General features: G+C 44.4%; 1 protein-coding gene across 1 annotated transcript in view; it reads right to left on the reverse strand.

Annotated features, from left to right (window-relative positions):
• UMODL1 (uromodulin like 1) overlaps positions 1-17,886 on the reverse strand; it is a 51,347-nt gene that overhangs the window by 5,337 nt on the left and 28,124 nt on the right. The window contains exons 13-18 of the mRNA XM_051770866.1: positions 15,682-15,794; positions 9,183-9,396; positions 5,861-6,306; positions 4,436-4,578; positions 3,048-3,284; positions 2,033-2,192 (exon numbers count right to left, since the gene is read on the reverse strand). Of these exons, the coding sequence (XP_051626826.1) occupies positions 2,033-2,192; positions 3,048-3,284; positions 4,436-4,578; positions 5,861-6,306; positions 9,183-9,396; positions 15,682-15,794 (1,313 nt within the window). The remainder of the gene's footprint in view (positions 1-2,032; positions 2,193-3,047; positions 3,285-4,435; positions 4,579-5,860; positions 6,307-9,182; positions 9,397-15,681; positions 15,795-17,886) is intronic.

Below are 17,886 nucleotides of genomic sequence, written 5' to 3' on the forward strand. Positions count from 1 at the left end.
TAAAACAGAGATACTGCAGCATGATACTTATAATCAGCAAAAGAAAGCAGGGAATTGCAAGGGTGTCCTACCAGTTTATATACACAAGAATATGTTACCACTGGTTACACCAAAAATTCTCTACAATCCAATGCCAGAAACAGTGTCTTTAGCTGGGTCAGTCCCCAGAAAAACACCCATGTGTCTATGACTTTGGCCTACCCTCAAATAGCTTTCCCAGCTGGGTGGATCCATTAGAGAATGTGCTCATATAGCTGCTCCCTGATGGCAATGATTTTGTGGTTCCACATAGCCACGGAGCAGCCACGTTCCACCAGACACCACTCCTCATTCAAAGTCATGTTTCTTACTCATTTCTTGCTACATGGCTCCCCAGCCTATTTCTTTTTACCCCAAACTCTAGAGCACCTTACTCTCTTCCACTGAGAAAACAAGGGGGAAAAAAAAGACAGAGTAAGAAGAGATAATACAACATGCAACTCTCAATTTTGGGGGTAAAGAGCTGAAGCAAACCTGACCTCAAGCAAGTCAACACTGCCTGAAGTAACAGATCAGAGGATCAGACCCCAGACCCTGGGCCCTTTCCCAGCCATCTTACACTATTTCCAAATATACCCTCTTGCTCCAGTTTTCCTTGATCTTTGCACCTTCTGCAGCTCCCACCACCTTCTGTGTAAAAGAAAAAGGTCATCCTTATGTAGAGGTGCCTAATGCTTGTCTTCTCCACATCACAGTTTGGTCTCAATGTAAGATAATGAATTCATTGACTTTTCATGGGGGTAAATTTTGCATAGGAAAAAGAAAAATTAAAAATGTACATATACATATGGATATATGTGTATAGATAGAGATATAGATATATTCCTCCTCAGCTGTGCAGGGCACAGTGAATTCAGGGAGGGCAGCACCTCCTGCAAAGAAAGGCATAGACTGGCAGTTGCTGAACCACTGATTTTTAACATGTATATTCATATTGAACTGCAAAAATGGGAGCCATGTTACCACTGTCAGTCTTGTTTCCTGTCCCTACTTTATTTCTTTATTATTTATTTATTTATTTATTTATTTATTTATTTACTAAATCTGGAGGAAGCTTTATACTTAGAGAAAGGAAACAGGTATCTTCTGGTAGCCACTTCTAATCTTTCAGGAAGAGATTGTTTGCTTTATAATGGGCTGAAACTGTGTTATTTAGAGCTAGAGGAAAGTGGTAAACAATGGAGGAACACCAAACTGGTAATGAAAACATCCTTGATAGAAAAAGAGCCAGGAAGGTTGGCAGAAGAAGAGAATTCCCAACTGTCTGCTATTAAAAAAAAAAATCAGCAAAACATATTTTTTCTTATTTCTATAGTAGCAACACATTTTTAGATAAAGTTATGTATCACTTACTTGGAAGTAAAAAGAAACAAAGAATTTTTTTGCAGCACAGACAATTAGAGACTGCAGTTCTGATAAGAACTGCTTTGTTTATTGCTTTAAAAAGCAATCAGGCTTTAAAAAGCCCTAATAAACTCTATTAGAGCCACAGACCTAGAAACTTAATGCCACTGAGCTTCCTGTCCTGGAACCTAAAGTATCAGCTGAAGCACCAAATCTCTAGAGGAAAAGAAAAAAAAAAAAAAAAAGACAGAAAAACATCCTGAACCAATTTAATCTGATTTTTCCTGCTGACACTGCAAGTATGGGTGCTCACTTTTTTGTGTCATGTCCATCTGAGCTGATATTTTTCTGAACAGTCTAATTTCCAGCCACCCCTATGCAGAAGAGGAAGGTCCAATTCTCAGGTTCCCCAGTTCTGTGAAAGCTCCATGATTTTGACTATGAGCATGAGGAACAAGAAGAAAGGCAGACACTTCCACATGGCTGTAGTCCTTCCCCACTCCCCTCTGCTCCTGGCAGAGAATGAAGGAAACTTCAAGAGCTATTTAAACCCAGTTTGGAAACATTACCCCTTCCATTCCACTGAAAGACAGCATAAGGCACTGAGAAAAATACATATTTTTGGGAAGAAAAATAGCAAAACACTTACTATCCTGCAGGTTCTTCCCGGTGTCTCCATACAGATACGAATTCTGCAGTGTAAGTAAACCACAGAATTGTTGACAAAGGAAAAAATTTTCATCTTAAACTGGGCTTTGCTTGAGTTCCCATTCTCTAGCAGTGTGGTGTACGTATTTGGGATGGGACAGCTGAAAAGGAAGAGAAAAACCAGACAGATAGGGCTAGAGAAGGCAAGCTGTGGCTATAGCACATAAATTGGGTTCTAAGGCCTTTCCTTCCTTTAGGAAGTCACAGCCAGACCCTTCATGAAGCAACTCTGGCAGTGCAGTGATGATAAGGGGGTGTTTGCTGCTTATTGTCACAGTAACCAAACAGAAGAAGAGATTTGAGAAGTGGTCAGAGGGTTGGAAAACAAGGGAGAGAGTAGCAGAAAGAAGGATTTAAACTTGGCTTCACCAAACAGAGGTTGAAAAACCATCACATTAAAAGGAATAGGTTTTGTTACTGAGCAAAAGGATTATTCTGTATTTTAAGGTGGCAGGTGAGCCCAAGGAGTATGACATTGGGGTGACATTAGTGACCCAGACAGGAACAAAGCTCCTCTTTTACCAGAGGCTGCATTAATATCATGTGTGAGGGATTAGCTAACCTATTTATTCATTGATGAGAGGCATATAAGCTCTTGGTAAAGCTGAAACCACAAGAGAAACCTCTGAACCACAGAGAAATAGATAAAGCACACATTTTTTCCAGTGCTCTCTCACTGCTGACTGCCAAAATCACCTTCAGGTAAAAAGTACAATGCCTTGACAAAACTGTAGGGAAGACAAGGAAGCTCAAACAATTATGACTTGGCCCTTTGAAAACCCTTTTCACACCTACTATTGTTGTTCAAAGGTGTGACCAGTCCAAATGGAAAGGGAACATGTACATGAATGACAAGAACACACATAAAAGGCATTTAAAATGTAACACATTAGCAGTCAGTGCCACTGGAAGATCTAAGGCATGGCAGATGCTATTTGTAAGTGGTATTGCTGTACCTGTTGCTGATAAAAACAAATGAGAGGGGATTCATTGAATTATTAGTTGGAGTTGCCCAGCAGTCAGTGAGAACCACCTTGAGCTTGCTGTCCCCTCTCTGGATCCCCACTTCGATCAGCACATCATCACTGGCAGAGACACTGAAGTTTTTTGGTACTGGGGAGTTCCCAATAAACAGCTGCATTTGTGTTCTGAAGTGTCCAGATCCATGCAAGTCCTCAAAGATGGTGTAAAGTCTGAAAAATCAATTAGCCTCCTTTAAAGATCACAGATTTTACTGTATGCTTCTGTAAGTCATAAATCAGTGGCTGTTTCTCCACCTCTTGAGCATATAAATAGTGAAGAGTTTTCTGCAGTCCAGGGTGTCAGGACACTGTTCAAAAGGAAAGGAGGAAAATGCATCCAGTTGGGAAGGCAGAGAGCATGGAAACACGAGTGGGAAAATCCAAAGGGTGGAATGTCTCTGCAATACAAGCAGGGCAGAGAGAGAGATTTGAGTGCAGCAGAAGGGGAACAAGACCACGAGGTCCCTGAAAGTTCAAAATAAGGACAGTAAAAGCTTAGTGCAGAAGAGAAGAGCCAAAAGAAATTATAATGGACAAATCTGAACTCAGTAATCAAAATCTGAATCCCAGAAAGTGAGGGGCATGAGAAAATTATAGAGCTCAGAGAGAAGGGGGCTGACAAAGATTTTGCAGGGGAACAGAAAGAAAAATGTGATGTCTGGACAGGGTTAGGAAGCAGAAGGTGGATTTGGTGCCAGTAGGTTAAGCATGGTCCTAGAGGAGGTGCATTTGTATGAAGGGAGGACATTCCCCATCAGATTAAAGCTTGTGCTGCCACAGTTTCTGTGAGCATGAGCTTGATTTTCTGTGAAGTGTAGATTTGATTGCATCTAACTTGAAGATGGGGCCTTCCATAAAAACCCCTGTGATTTGCATTATGTGTCTTCTCTTTTTCCAAGTTGACCAAATCAGGATTTGTGGGGGTTAATAATTGCCATTCTCAGAACCCACAGAGGAGTCTGCAGTCCCACATCAGGTAAAAAGATACATTATTCATATGTTCCAAAAGCAGGAAAATGCTGTTATTGCTACATGGGATTGCCCAGGAAGGCAAAGGAATTCTGAATTCCTGAGCCTGCACCAGTGGCTCCCAAAGGTTTATTTCCCTCTCAAGCTTGTTGGCTGCTGGATCTAATGGCACAATAGGTGGAGTGGGAGAGAAGCACATAGCAGGAATCTCCTGAGCACTGGACTCCCAGGATGGCAGACTATTCAGCATTGCAAGTACTTTCACTGGATACAGCTACAGCCCCTGGGGATCTTCCCAATGCAGCAGCACTCATCCACACAGGAGCATTTCAAAGCAGAGAGTTGTTACTTACCCTTCTGCAGCGTACCCAGAGGAAGCCAAGGCATCATTTTGAAACACACAGTGAATGGGACTGGCAACTTTTAAGTGGTGGATTATTCCCTGAGCAGGAACGTCGTTCCGAAGGATGGTTTTCACTACAGTATTAGTCATGTTCTGCAACGCAGAAGGAAAAAAGCACAGCTTGTGAACATCAGTGTTTATAGGGATACAGCAGAGCTACAGGCTTACCAGTGTCAAATGCTCAGGTATTCTCCATTCTTTTGGCTACAAAAATCACATTAAACCTCTAATATCTTTGTTGCTGTACAGTGAGACAATGAAAATCCTCGATTCTCCCTCACTTTCCTTCGTATCATGTCATAGAATCATAAAATCACAGAATTACTTGGGTTGGAAGGGACCTTAAAGATCATCCCATTCCAGCCCCCTGCCATGGGCAGGGACACCTCCACTAGCCCAGGTTGCTCAGAACCCGATCCAACTTCACCTTAAACACTTCCAGGGGTGGGACAATGATCCTTCCTTAGCAATGATCATTGCTCCAGAAGGGAATTTCTGTACTTTGGTCTGGTCTGAGCATAGCCTTTGGTTTGGGATCCAAGGAGATAGCCATCACTCTCTGTCCCCACTACTGGTACCAACTGAAGTATTTGTCAAAATGAGACGATGAAATTGCTTCTAAGAAAAGAGGAAGTTCTGACAGCTGCAAAGGGAACCCAGAGGGAAGTGACTCTCAGTTTGGAGAGACTCTTGGAGAGCATTTGAAGGAGGACAAGGACGATGGTGAAGGGCCTTGAGGGGAAGCCGTGTGAGGAGCGGGTGAGGGCACTTGGTGTGTTCAGCTGGAGGAGACTGAGGGGAGACCTCACTGCAGTTACAACTTCCTCAGGAGGGGCAGAGGAGGGGCAGGCACTGAGCTCTGCTCTGTGGAGACCAGAGACAGGACCCGAGGGAATGGCCTGGAGGTGTGTCAGGGGAGGTTTAACTTGGATATCAGGAAAAGGTTCTTTACCCAGGGGGTGGTTGGGCACTGAACAGGCTCCCCAGGGCAGTGGGCACAGCACCAAGGCTGCCAGAGCACAAGAAGTGGTTGGATGATATTCTCAGGCACATGGTGTGACCCTTGGGGATGGTCCTGTGCAGGGCCAGGGGTTGGACTCAGTGATCCTTGTGGTCCCTTCCAACTCAGTACATTCTGTGATTCTGTGAGTTTTGCTGCCTGACCTCAAAGACTCCCCTTCTCTTTTGTGCTTGGCCCCCATCCCAAACAGAGGTAACTTTCCATCACAGGAAGGAGGTTTCTATCTCCAAAGGAGTTTCAACAACTGATAGACTGTGCACCTAACTAAGGGTCTGCCATTGCCTCTCCCCTCACCACCCCCAGAGATAAAAGTGCTCCAGAGTTTCTTTGCACTCCCTGGCTCAGAGGACTTACAGTCTCCACCTCAGTGCCACAGTCTCTCCATCCTGCCTGCAGTACAACGTGGGTGCTGTTGCTCCTGCTCACGTTGCAGTGAGGCTCCCCCAGGTACAGGGAGGCTTCTGGGATGGACTCCTGCTGTAAAAACCTCTTCTGGATGGCCAGGACGATCTTCCCAATTTCACAGAACACGCTCACTGCGTCTTTAATGGAAGCCTCCTGGGCAGGTTTGGCAAGGGGGGCTGGAGATGCTTGAGGAGAAACATCAGGAGTTGACATGGGATCCTTGGTGAGAGGAGGCAGCACCGTGCTGGAGAATGTGGTGTCCTCCAGAGCTTTGTGCTCAGCAGCAGAGAAGTCCAGTGAAGCAGGGGAAGAAGTTGGCAAAGATGTCACAGATAAAACTGTGTTGTGCACGGGTTTCTTATCTGTCACTGTTGTCTTCTGGCTGATAGGAAGTGCTGAGGAGTGTCAAAAAAATAAAGGTACGGTTGTAATTTACAGGTTGATTTCATAAGTCAAAAGCAAGATCCAAGGAGGAAACTCACAGTTACTGGCAGGAAACTAGCTTCTTTTGTTTTTTTTTTAACCTGCTCCACTTGCTGCCAAAGCTGTGGCTTTTTTTAAGAGCCCCAGAGACACACACAGTGCCTGTCAGTAAAGCTCAAGTGCTTTATTTCCTGACAGCTGCAATAGTTAGTGTGTAAAACATGTATATACAGCTTTTGGAAGATCAGTGCCTGCGAGAGATCCCCACCTGCAAGTGGCTCAACAAGTGTTCATATGTTTTTGCTTAGTACTGCAGGAGACTCCACAGTTCTGGGTGAGGTTATAAACAGGAGCAGAGTTTGTTAAAAAAAAACTGGGCCCATTTGTGACCAGTTGCTACCCAAAAAAATATGACCTTGAGCACTTGGAAAACCCATTTTGGGGGAAGTGTGGGACAAACCTCATGTAGCAGACCCACATTGCACATTTGTGTCCTGAGAGAGAGTGGGGAGCTGAACAGATGTGTTGGTAGCAATCTCTAATGGTTTCAGGAAGAAAGCAAGTGGAGAAAAGGAAGGGAAAAAGAAGGACAGGTTGAGATCAGTGTGCCTGTTGAACACCAAACATCCAGCATAGGCTCTGGGGTTACCCTGTGGCTCTTTGCTGGTAGAACCATCCTAATTATTCATCCACCACTGACTTAGAGACCGTGAAGATAATAAACTCCATTTGCACTGAAACACAGAGGATGTGTCTCATTGCACAAAATTTCTCTTAAATACTTTTAGTGGCTTGAACATAAAAATAGCATCTATCTCCCAAGCAACATGTAAAATCTGCACACAAAAACAAACACACACAAAAACAAACACACACACACATATATCTCCTTCTGAAACTCCCCACCTTTCAGAAATGCCCCAAATGAAAAAGTTACTGATTTGAGTAACAGAGGAAGAAAAAATAAAAGCCTGAGCTCTTTCAGAGCTGGATTTCACAAAAGCTTAATATAACATTATTATCTTAGTTAAAGAAAACTGAACTGGTTGGTATCAGTTGACAAATCGATGTGACTTCAGTGAAAGAGTTCCTTATCAATGTGGTTACAAAAGCAAATATAAATTGTTGAAGAAGCCTAAGAGAAGGAGCTTAAAGACCCATCAGACACCAGCTAACAAATGACTTGGGGAAAGAGAGAGGCCAGATGAATCAATTCGTACCAAAAGGAAGTTTGTAATACCAACATTTCCTTCCTCCTGCCATACAGAGGTCAAGCCACCTATCTAGTACTTTCTGTTACCTTCTCTGTTATGTTTTCTGTCCCCTCCTTGCTTGTGCATTCATCATAATCTGTTGAGTGGTACATTTAAGCAGAAGACAATGCTGGAGAGCGTAAAAATGAAAATCTGATAGTTCTGAAACTGGAGAATAGTCAAATCACCGGGGTGTCACGATGAGATCACACCTCTTAGGTGTCATACCCTACTCTGTGTGTCAGGCAGCTGCTGGGTCTAGGAGAGGTGGGATACTGGAAGCACAGTCTAGAGGGAAAATTGCAAGGCACTGACAAACCCCTCCAAGAGCTGGGCTGCCAGTGATGCTCAGTTGATGTTTAAATATAGGCACATTGCTCCTGTCCTCCTAAACTGATCAGCAGCCCAAGGGGATGCTCCTAACCCAGAGGCTTCCTCGGTTATTCCCCCATTTCACACTCCTAAGGAGGTTGTTGGGAAATTCCCAGCATGAGTGAAGCAGAAGAGTTGTGTGATTGGTCCAAATCACCATCTGGTTGCTTTCTTAATTTTTACCTGGCCAAAATTTTCACTTTTGAAAGGCAAAATATGCTTCTACTTCCCTTTCTCTTCCCAAGAGAAAAATAAGACCAGGTAAGGACATACCAACTTAGGTGGGACTCAGAAAGCAGCACCTGCTCTATGGGGACCTGTCCCTGCAATAAACCATTTGTTTTAGCACAGGTTCAAGGGGGACAGGTACTCTACAAGCCCCACCATGAGATAGTTGTGATCCTACTAATTAACAGAACGTTCCAGATTTACAGCTGTGAGTGCAACAAGCAAAAAGGATGCACAGGGCGGAGCATAAACATGTTTCTGAAGTAATTTTGCCTTAGATTCTAATTGACAGTTTTAACAATATTCTTGGGACAAATGCACTACGTCAAGGATATTGTATTTGGTATTTTTTTCAGAGCTAACTTGTGAGCAGAATTCAGCAGCTGTTAGTCAAGAGACTAATATTTCTTGTTACTTATTTAAATTATATATAAAGGAAAAGAAGTTGTACAATCAGCCATTGTGTTGGTCTTGGCAACATGTGGGTTTTCACCAGAACTCCCAATCCACAGATGAGTGAGGAAAACATGTGCTCCCAGTGAAGAAGAATTCACATGTTCATTTCTTTCTTTCTCAGGGTTTCTATCACATGCAAAATTACCAGTGCAAAGCAGAGGGCAATGTGTTTTTCAATCCTTTTAGACAGAGCTAGTTATGGCTGTGTACAGGGACCCATTTCCACTGGTAGTTTATGGACCCTAAAATTTGTGACCAGTGTATCTAACATCCCCTTACATTCTTCTCTATAAAATTGTTTCTAGATATAGACAAAAAGACCAGTTGGTTTTGTCCTTTTGGATCAGTGGTACCTCATTTCCTATGTCATCTATTGATGTTATGTGAAAAAACTTCTTGGATGAATAAGCAGGAGCAATATAAGGAGAGAGAAAGGCTTTCCATCCATCTGTTTTACATACACTTTCACTTCAAAAGATACAGATTAATAATCATCTTTCTAGTTCTGAAGAACTCTTGGGATACAAGCTGCTCCTTACCCTTTATGGAGAGGCTGCTCTTGTCAATGGTGAAGTAGGAGCTGTGTTCCAAGGCATCCCGAAAAGTGGTGATGACACAGTGGATATCCACATCTTCTGCAACCACTAAATTGAAACCTACCACCGTGCTGCCATTGGTAATACCTGTTATCAGCACTTTAATCACACCAGCATCCACCTGCTGAAGAACATCGAGGGGCAGAGATTTATGTATCTGGAATAAAAACAAAAGGCATGTGGAGATGGATACATAGGGGCAATTAAATTTTAGGCTCCCAGAAGAGTATTATGCATTTCAACTGTGCTCCATACTCTAGAGGGAAGCAGCAGAAAAGTGACCTTTTGCTTTATAACGTTTTCATTCTACAGCAGCTGAAGGATGTGGTGTATATTTAACCACGAATATTAAACAAGCCAAGCAATTAAAATATCTCATCTGTCATTTGGCACTGGTCCTTGCCCCTGGTAACAGAAAGGGAGGGAGGAGGCTGCAGGGGAGTTGCCATGTTCTGCCTCTCAAAATGCCTCCAGGGAGAGGGGGAAATCCAAAATGAGGAAGAGCTGCCAATGGAAGTGGAGATGCTCTTGACACTCCACACTGCATATATCTCTCAGAGGGGTCCCACAGCCCAGGTATGTTACAACTTACAGCAGACCACCCTCAAGCCTCTCTTCACATCTGATTTCTCACCAGAGCCAAGCCAATAACACTTCTTTTTAAGTGGCCAGAAGCAGGGTAAAGAAAACAGAAGGGTGTTTCTTTTCATCTGCTCTGCCGAACAGTTCAACCTCCCAGTCTTCAATTTGATTTCAGAAATATTTCATTAAAGTCTTCTGTGAGGAGTGTCATATTTTTTTTGCAACTTCTGACTGTCATCAGGGCACACAGCCCCGACTCTTGATCCTCCTGGAGAGCCCAAGAGCTGGGCTAGGAAATGGCTCTGCACTATTTTAAATAGGAACAGTCAGCCTCAAAATATAGCAGCACCAAGTCACCACTGAATTTAGGTCAGTCTAGAGAAATCAATAAAATAGGTGCTTGCAGTGTGCACAGTCACCTTGGACTTCACTGGTGGCCCAGAAAAGAAAATGCCACCTTTTTCAAAGTGCAGTGAGCCTCAGTCATGACTTGTCTGGGCAGCTCCAAAAGCTGCCTCCTTCACCATGCTGGAGAGGAAGATGGAATGCTTTCTGTGGGATGGGAAAGCACAGCCCTGTGTGAGGGTTTGCATCAGCTTGGCTGCCCAGCCTTGCCACTGCCCAGCTCAGATGGAGCCACCAACCCCTCTCAAAGGCTGCAGCTTATGCTCAACCTCTCCCCTTCCCACCCTCCGAGGCTGGATACCTCTGGAGGGCAGCCAACCAAGGGAACATCTCATCCTCTTCACACAGGAGAGCACTCCATGGGATAGGGCAGCTGGCCTTATGCAGGAGCCCAAGGAGGATGTACAACAGCATTTGCACTTCCAGCATCATTCCCCTTCATCTCTAACCCCAGCACCAGCCACAGGAGAAGCAGACATAGGTCAGATGGCATCATCTCATGGGAGCAACACCAGACCAGACCAAGGCTAATAAATATTAATTCAGCTTTAAAGGACATTTTGAGAAAACATCATACACAGAAATACAGACTGTTTCTGAGAAACTCACTATGAAAAGAGACTGGTAAACATCCACACATTCTCACCCCAGTCTTTTTCCTTCAGTTGCCCCGAAAAGGGGCCTGATGAGACAGCACTGGACTTCCCAAAGGAAAGCAGGGAACACACACAGAGGTTTGCATGCCATCTAACCACAGGCAGAGCACATACCTGAAGACCAGGTGCCTGGGTAAGCCCAGACTGTGTGATACCATCCATCAATGTCCTGAATTTTTCCATTAGAACTGTATATTTTCTTCTCTCCCTCTCTCCAGAAGATGCTCACAGATCTGTGTTTCTTAATCTCCTTCACATGTGTCTAGGAAGTCTTTTTAGATTCTTTCACACTTACAGGTAGAAAGTGCAGCATAATTGGGACATAACTTTCGAGCCTGCATCAGGCAGGCAGGACAGGCTGTTCTGAGCTATGAGTATTAAAATTGCACTTAGAAACTGCCATCAAGAGTGCAAGGGGACACTGTCCACAGCAAGACAGCAGCTCCCAGTAGCACAGGAAAGACAAATCCTGTGCTGACCCCATCAACCCTCCCGAGCCTGGGGTACACACAGCAGCCACCAGCCTCAATGCAGGACACAGAGAGATGGAAACAGCCAAAGAAACACCTACATTTTTTGTGATTTCTCAGCATATTTGCTCTTTGCCTTCCCCCTCCAGTGGCTGTCAGGCTCCCAGGAGAGGAAGGCACAGAGCAGCAGGGCAACCTCATCATAAGGGCCAGACGAGCAGCACTTGGCCCAGGTGAGAGCTGTGCAGGAGAGTCACCTCTTCCCCACACCTCACTTCGCTTTAGACCCTCTCTTTAGGGTACATCACTCACTTCCCTTCCCGTGCTCAGATTTCCAGGGAATTAAGGGGCTGGGTGGGGGCTACACTGCAGACACCTCTTCTTCCTCCACTTAACTTCTGCAGGAAATATCTGGAGCAGGAAGGGTGGACTTCAGCCATGAGTTTAAGGCAGAGGTCGTGCCAGTGGTGTAATGATCAGAGCTGCCAGCAGTGACTCCTGCCTTGCCTCTTCTCAGGGCTTTCCCTGGCAGGAGTCAGTGCTGGGAGCCAGCAGGAGAAGCAGCCTTGTTTCTCTTGCACCCACACGCAGAGCTGGTGCATTTTCTTCTGGATTATCCCAGGTGATCACAGCTTTTGCACACCTGTGTGCCCTGCCTGTTGTGCATTACCCAGCCCTGACTTGCCCGTTATCCATTATCCAGCCCCAGGATTTGCAGGCACACTCATTTGCAGCCCTTCCCTGAGTCATCAGGGCTGTTGTGTGTTGCGTGTGCTGGGTGGCAAAGTAACATTGCACAGAACAAACCCCCTGCATGCACCTAGAAAGGGCTCCCATGTGCCTGCAAATCCCACGTAGCAAACCTTGCAGTGCCCCATGGGGATGGAAACAGCTCTTCCCTATAAAAGCCTGGGCAGACCGTAGGTTGTCCTTGTCAGACCCAAAATCTCCCATTTCACCAAGCTGGGGGCTTTGGGCCCCTTCTCCTCTCTCTTTCTGCTGTTTCACAAGCAGGTACTGAAAAGTTGGAGGTCAGCCCTAAGCTTTCATCTTTCACAGTTTTTGTCTGAACTTCTGGACATTGAATACAAACACCTGTGACATCCTCTTAGCCCACCCTGATTTCATCCTCTTTCCTTATCTATCCTGAAAAATGTATTTTTTCAATTCTTCCTTTTCACAGAATCACAGAATCATTTAGGTTGGAAAAGAGCTCCAAGATTGAGTCCAACCTCTGATCAATCCCCACCTTGTCAACTAGACCAGAGCACTGAGTGCCATGTCCAGTTTCTTGAACATCTCCAGGAACGGGGACTCCTCCTTCTCCCTGGGCAGCCCCTTCCAACGCTTAACAAGCCTTTCAGTGAACAAATTCTTCCTGATGTCCAACTTGAACCTCCCCTGGCACAGCCTGAGGTCATTTCCACTTGTCCTATCAGTGTTTCCTGGGAGCAGAGCCTCACTTCCACCAGGCTCCAACCTCTCTTCAGGGAGTTGTAGAGAGGGAGAAGATCCTCCCTGAGCTTCCTTTTCACCAGGCTAAACACCTCCAGCTGCCTCAGCCTCTCCTCATGTGACTGACTCTCTAGAGTTTGCTTTGTTTCTGTCCTTATTCGTATTTTTCCTCCCAAAGTAGATCTCGCAGCTTTAAGTGTCAGGGGACATTCACTGTACTTGTGTTTAGCCACTAGGTGACACTACAAAACCCTTTATGCAAAAGGCTTCAGGATTTCACAACAGGTACCACACCCCGGGTTATCAAAACAATGCTTGATGAAGGAGGGCTAGAAGAAAAGGGGAAAAAAGAGAACTTTTTGGAAAGAAATATTCAGTACCCTTGGGCATGCGGTTTTCTTATAAGACAAATTATCTTTGAGTCTGTCATTGTATTTACAATTTCTGTAGCACATAAAGGAAACCTGAGCAGAGTAGGAGAAATCAGAATGCCAGAGGAGTCACAGAAAAGGGAGAGAACATGAGCAAAATTAACACCAGCTCCCTTTCTCAGGCAAGAAGAACAGGAGGCAGGTAAAGTCCGTTTTCAGGGCCAGCTGGAAGCCACACTAAACTCAATTTAACAGGATGGAAAAGGCCAATTTTTATATTTTTTTTTTTAGGAAAAGGGAAGTGGCAAACCCAGGCAGCCAGGCTTACCCCAGGGATGGCTGTGGCATGTTTGGTGGGTTTTCTGGGAGCACCTATCCATGGGTCCAGGGGAAATGTCAGCAGCCACTGAGGAATTTAATGCACCTCAGTGAATGTATTTTCAATTCAAACCTTTTGTCTTTACTGATCCATTTTCTCGAGGACAAGCCCTAGTGTCATGATATTCTTCTTGGCTGTTTTCAAAGACAGGATAAGCACACCCCAAGAAGATTAAAACACTCCCTCACCCTCAGCTATGTTGTTTTTCAGTTGCATTGCAAGGAGAATGGTGAAACTACCCTGGACAATGACAGTGCAAGCTGTCCCATCAAGTTTTTACCTCCTTCTGATCTACACATTATTTAAAGGATGATATTTCCATTTGCTGTACTGCCAATTTAACCACATGGCACTTAAGTGCTGGGGCTAAAGAACATTATACGCATTAGGATTTATAAATCCTCTGAATTGTAGATAGTGATTCCAAAGAGGTTTTAAAACATGTCTCAGGCAAAGTGTATTTAACTGGAACCTGATAGTGCTTTTAAAACCCATAGAACTTTCCTAACTCACTTTAAAGGATCCATTTCTGGTCCTCATAACCTGAAAAGAAAATCTGCAGATCTTTCTGGTCTCCTAAACTTCATTTCCTTTGGCTTCTAAAAATGCAACATTTGTAATATTATTTTGCTGTAATATTATTTTGCTGTAATATTATTTTGCTATAGTATTTTTTGTCATATCCAGTAGCTATGCAACTACAGACTATATAGAGTGGCTTAGAGGTGGGAAGGAATCAGCACTAGCACATCTCACCAGCTGATCCACAAAGCTGGAGCGCTGGAAAAAGGAATTAGTTATTTACAATCACAAGTGGTCATTTTCTGCCTGAGTACTTGAGAACCAGGTAAAACTGACACAAAACTTACTTTTGTTCCTTTATGCCATCATTTTACAATTTTTCCAAGCATACTTGTAGCTGTGATTTTCTGGATTAAAATATCTGACTGAATGAAGAAAATATATTAATTTTAGTCCGTTTCAACACTATGCTGTTCTGAAATAGCCCCAGGGCAGAATGTGATGCTGAATGAGAGTGAGGTCAGTGGAGAATTGCTCCCTTTTCACTTTGCTAATCACGTCACTCTGCTTTTTTCACCGTTTTCCTGATGTGACAGCTCGGGGCCGGAGCAGCTCCATGAAAGCTGTGCTGGGCTAACACATCCAGAAAGGTGCAAACCAGCAGCGGCCACTGGGAAGCTGATTTGATATCCAAGAAGACAACATCATGCACAGATCAATGGACCACCCTTTTCCCTCCTTGCAGTTGTCTCTGACCCCACGCTGGCCTGACCTCTGCCCCAACACGCGCTGCCGTCGGGGCACCCGCTGGGTTCAGCTGGGTCTCAGTGCCAGGCTGTGACTCTGCACACACTGAGTTTAGGGAGGCCTCAGCAGGGTTTGAAATTCATACAATTATCAGCAGTGGATTTGTCACCGCAGTTATCAAGGCCTCTGGATAAACAGACAGTAAAGGGGAGATAAGGAAGACAATAAAGCACAACCGGAGGTTTTTTCAGGCGCGGGTGTGTCTGAGTGAGCACCAAAGGAGCAAAACAAATTCCCTACAAAATTAGAAGAGTTATACTGTCAAAGCCAATGCCTGAGAATTCTGAGAGTGTTAAATGTGCAGAGGATATCACTGTGTGCTTTGATATCCTGCACTCTAATCAGAACTGAGAGCAGAGGTGACATGACAAGAAACCTTTCCCTTTCCAGATACGGGGCTACAAAAACAAGGATGATTATAAGAACTGTCAGCCTTGAGGTACTATAACAAAGGATAATAGCAATCATACAGTTAATTAATCTAGTGCTGTGCAGGGCAAAGGTAGCAGAGCTCTTTGCAAGTTCCATTAACTTTTCACCACACCCCTGGAGGAAATCAATAATCCAGTACAACTGGGTGTGAAAAGCAGAGGATATGGAGGCACCAGAGAACCCCCAAACCCTTATCTTCCTCTAAAACACAGCTGTACACTCATCCTGCAGTCTCAGACAGTTGGGGGAACTCAGACTTTACAGAGCTGTGCCAAGGGACACACATGAGCCTTCATGGGAGAAAGACCATACACATGGTTTCTTTGAGGCAGGTAACAGGTCATATCCTTATAAACCACTTACTTCATCAACAAAGAGCTGTGCAAAGGTTTGATATTCCTCACTGCTGGTATTGCTAAAGCCTGGGGAGTATTTCACATTTGTTATCCGAACTGTGCCACTGAGCTTTTGGACAGCTGCAAAGTAAGAAAAAAAAAGACAGTTTAAATTCATGTTCTAGGGATTGTAGCCCATGGACAAGGGTGTGACAGTCTCCAGCATGCCTGGCCACCTGGATATCTGTATGCATCAACTCATAACAGCAGAAAGCTTGAATGGTATCCAAAAGTCATCCAGCACCTTAGTCTGCCCTGTCTGAGCCCCAGATGACTCTCAAGAGGGGCACTGACCTTCTGTAAATCTTATATCTGCCAGCTCTGTCTGGGTTGCTCAGTTAGCTGTCCCACCAGTCCCTCCAGAGGGCAAACCACTGCAGCACCAGAGGAAGGCTGGGCAGCTGCCTGAGGTTGGACATCTACACTTTAGACAGCTGTGGTGGGATAAGATGAATCCCAACAGGCTGTATTCTTTCCCCCTGAAGTCACATCACGTTAAGGCAGTCTCAAACATTTTAGCTTATTTCCTGATATTGCTGGTTTTCCCAGTTTCTCTGGGTTTGGTATTGTTACCACAGATACTGGAGGTGATCAGAGGTCAGATAAAAGGGCTCCTCAAGACATGGTTTGTACCCTTGGCATCCTTTTAGTGGCTTGCCTGGCAAGTTGACTGCCATCACTCAACACTGTGACCACTGCCAGCAACTCATCTTCCCTCTGCCTCCCAGCTGCTGACAGGTCATCACCCCTGGCATACCAAGACCTAATGTTACAATGGTTTATAAAAATATGGGATAGTCTTCACGAAAACCCTCAGGGATTCTGTTATCTGATTCAGTTTAAAGTTGTTTGTGAATCAAGTTACAAGTCTTTGCTCCCTGGTGCAGCAGCTTGCTTCGCTCCCTACACACTCCCATCTGCATTTCTACAGTGTGTAAGGCACCAGGTTACAGCTCTGAGACTGTCAGACTCCTGTTCTGAGTTTTAGTCTCCCATATTTCTGAAACCTTGCTTTACAAGAATTGTAAAGCAGGGTTCTGCATAAACTCTGTGGGCCACTTTACAGCAAAGTTGGTTCTAGTCACATTGGGATAATAATCATTTGAACTGGGACAGGATCTGGAAAAAAAGAAATAGTAATCAAGTAAAGCTTTGCAGGGGGAGAGGAGAAATGCCTGCTTGAAGCAAGTCACTGAAGGAGGCTTCCTTTATCCCAGCATACTTCTGATCCTGAAGGAAACCCCTCCACTACCAGTCCAATCCCAGATTTTGGGCTTGCTTTTTTGCTATGCCTTGTGTCCTGTCAGGTGAACATAGGGATCTGAGGGGTGAATCACATTCAGTTATCTCAGGTGAGAGGGGGAAATGTTCTGAACAATTCTCAAATGAAAAAAAACAACAACAATATTTAAAAGACATGACAGACTATGAAGAGTTGGCTGAGGTTGAGCCTCCAGGTCAGAGATGATGCCACAAGGAGGAGCTACATATTAAACTCCACCAAATATGGATTTTTGCCTTCTAAATTCCTGCCCCAGGCTAGTGAGATGCCACCATGGTGGTTCTTGCTCTTGTTCCTCAGGCATAATCCCTTCACAAGCTTCATTCCCAGCAAAGGCCCTTGGCTGAATATTTGATTCAGGGAAAAGAAAACAGTTTTTTTATAAACTGAACTTGTGTAGAATTCTTCAATTTTTTTTCCAGTTGAAAAAAAATTACCTCTATTTTTTGGTCGGTTAAAATTAGATATTTTGATATTAAAAAAAAAAATTGTTTTCATTAAAAACAAACAAAACCCCCCATTTTTTTACTCATCCCTACACTGAAAGGGGGCAGGGGAAGACAAAGCAAAGCTGTAAGTGAAGGTTTTCAGTTCAGCATAACAGGCTTTTCAGCCCAAAATTATCTGTTTCCTCTCTTTGACCACTGAGGTCCCAAATCAAGTATTTGTCCATCTCTCTTCCAGGTTTCATCCATGCCAAGCAAAGCCAAGGAAGAGAGAAGACAGAAGCTGAGCAGGGCATTGGCAGGGCTGCCCAGAGCGTGTCAGGGTGGCAGGAATGGTCACCCTGGCACTGGTGAGTAGGGCTGGGGGTAGGAGAGGCTGGAGGAGCAGCAGAACTGGCCTTACACGGCTGAAAAAATGATTTTCCAGGGAGAAAGGAATGAGGGA

The sequence above is a fragment of the Manacus candei genome, unplaced genomic scaffold, assembly GCF_025592945.1.
Source record: "Manacus candei isolate 608988 ecotype Guabito, Panama unplaced genomic scaffold, ASM2559294v1 h1tg000126l, whole genome shotgun sequence".
Lineage (NCBI taxonomy): Eukaryota > Metazoa > Chordata > Aves > Passeriformes > Pipridae > Manacus > Manacus candei.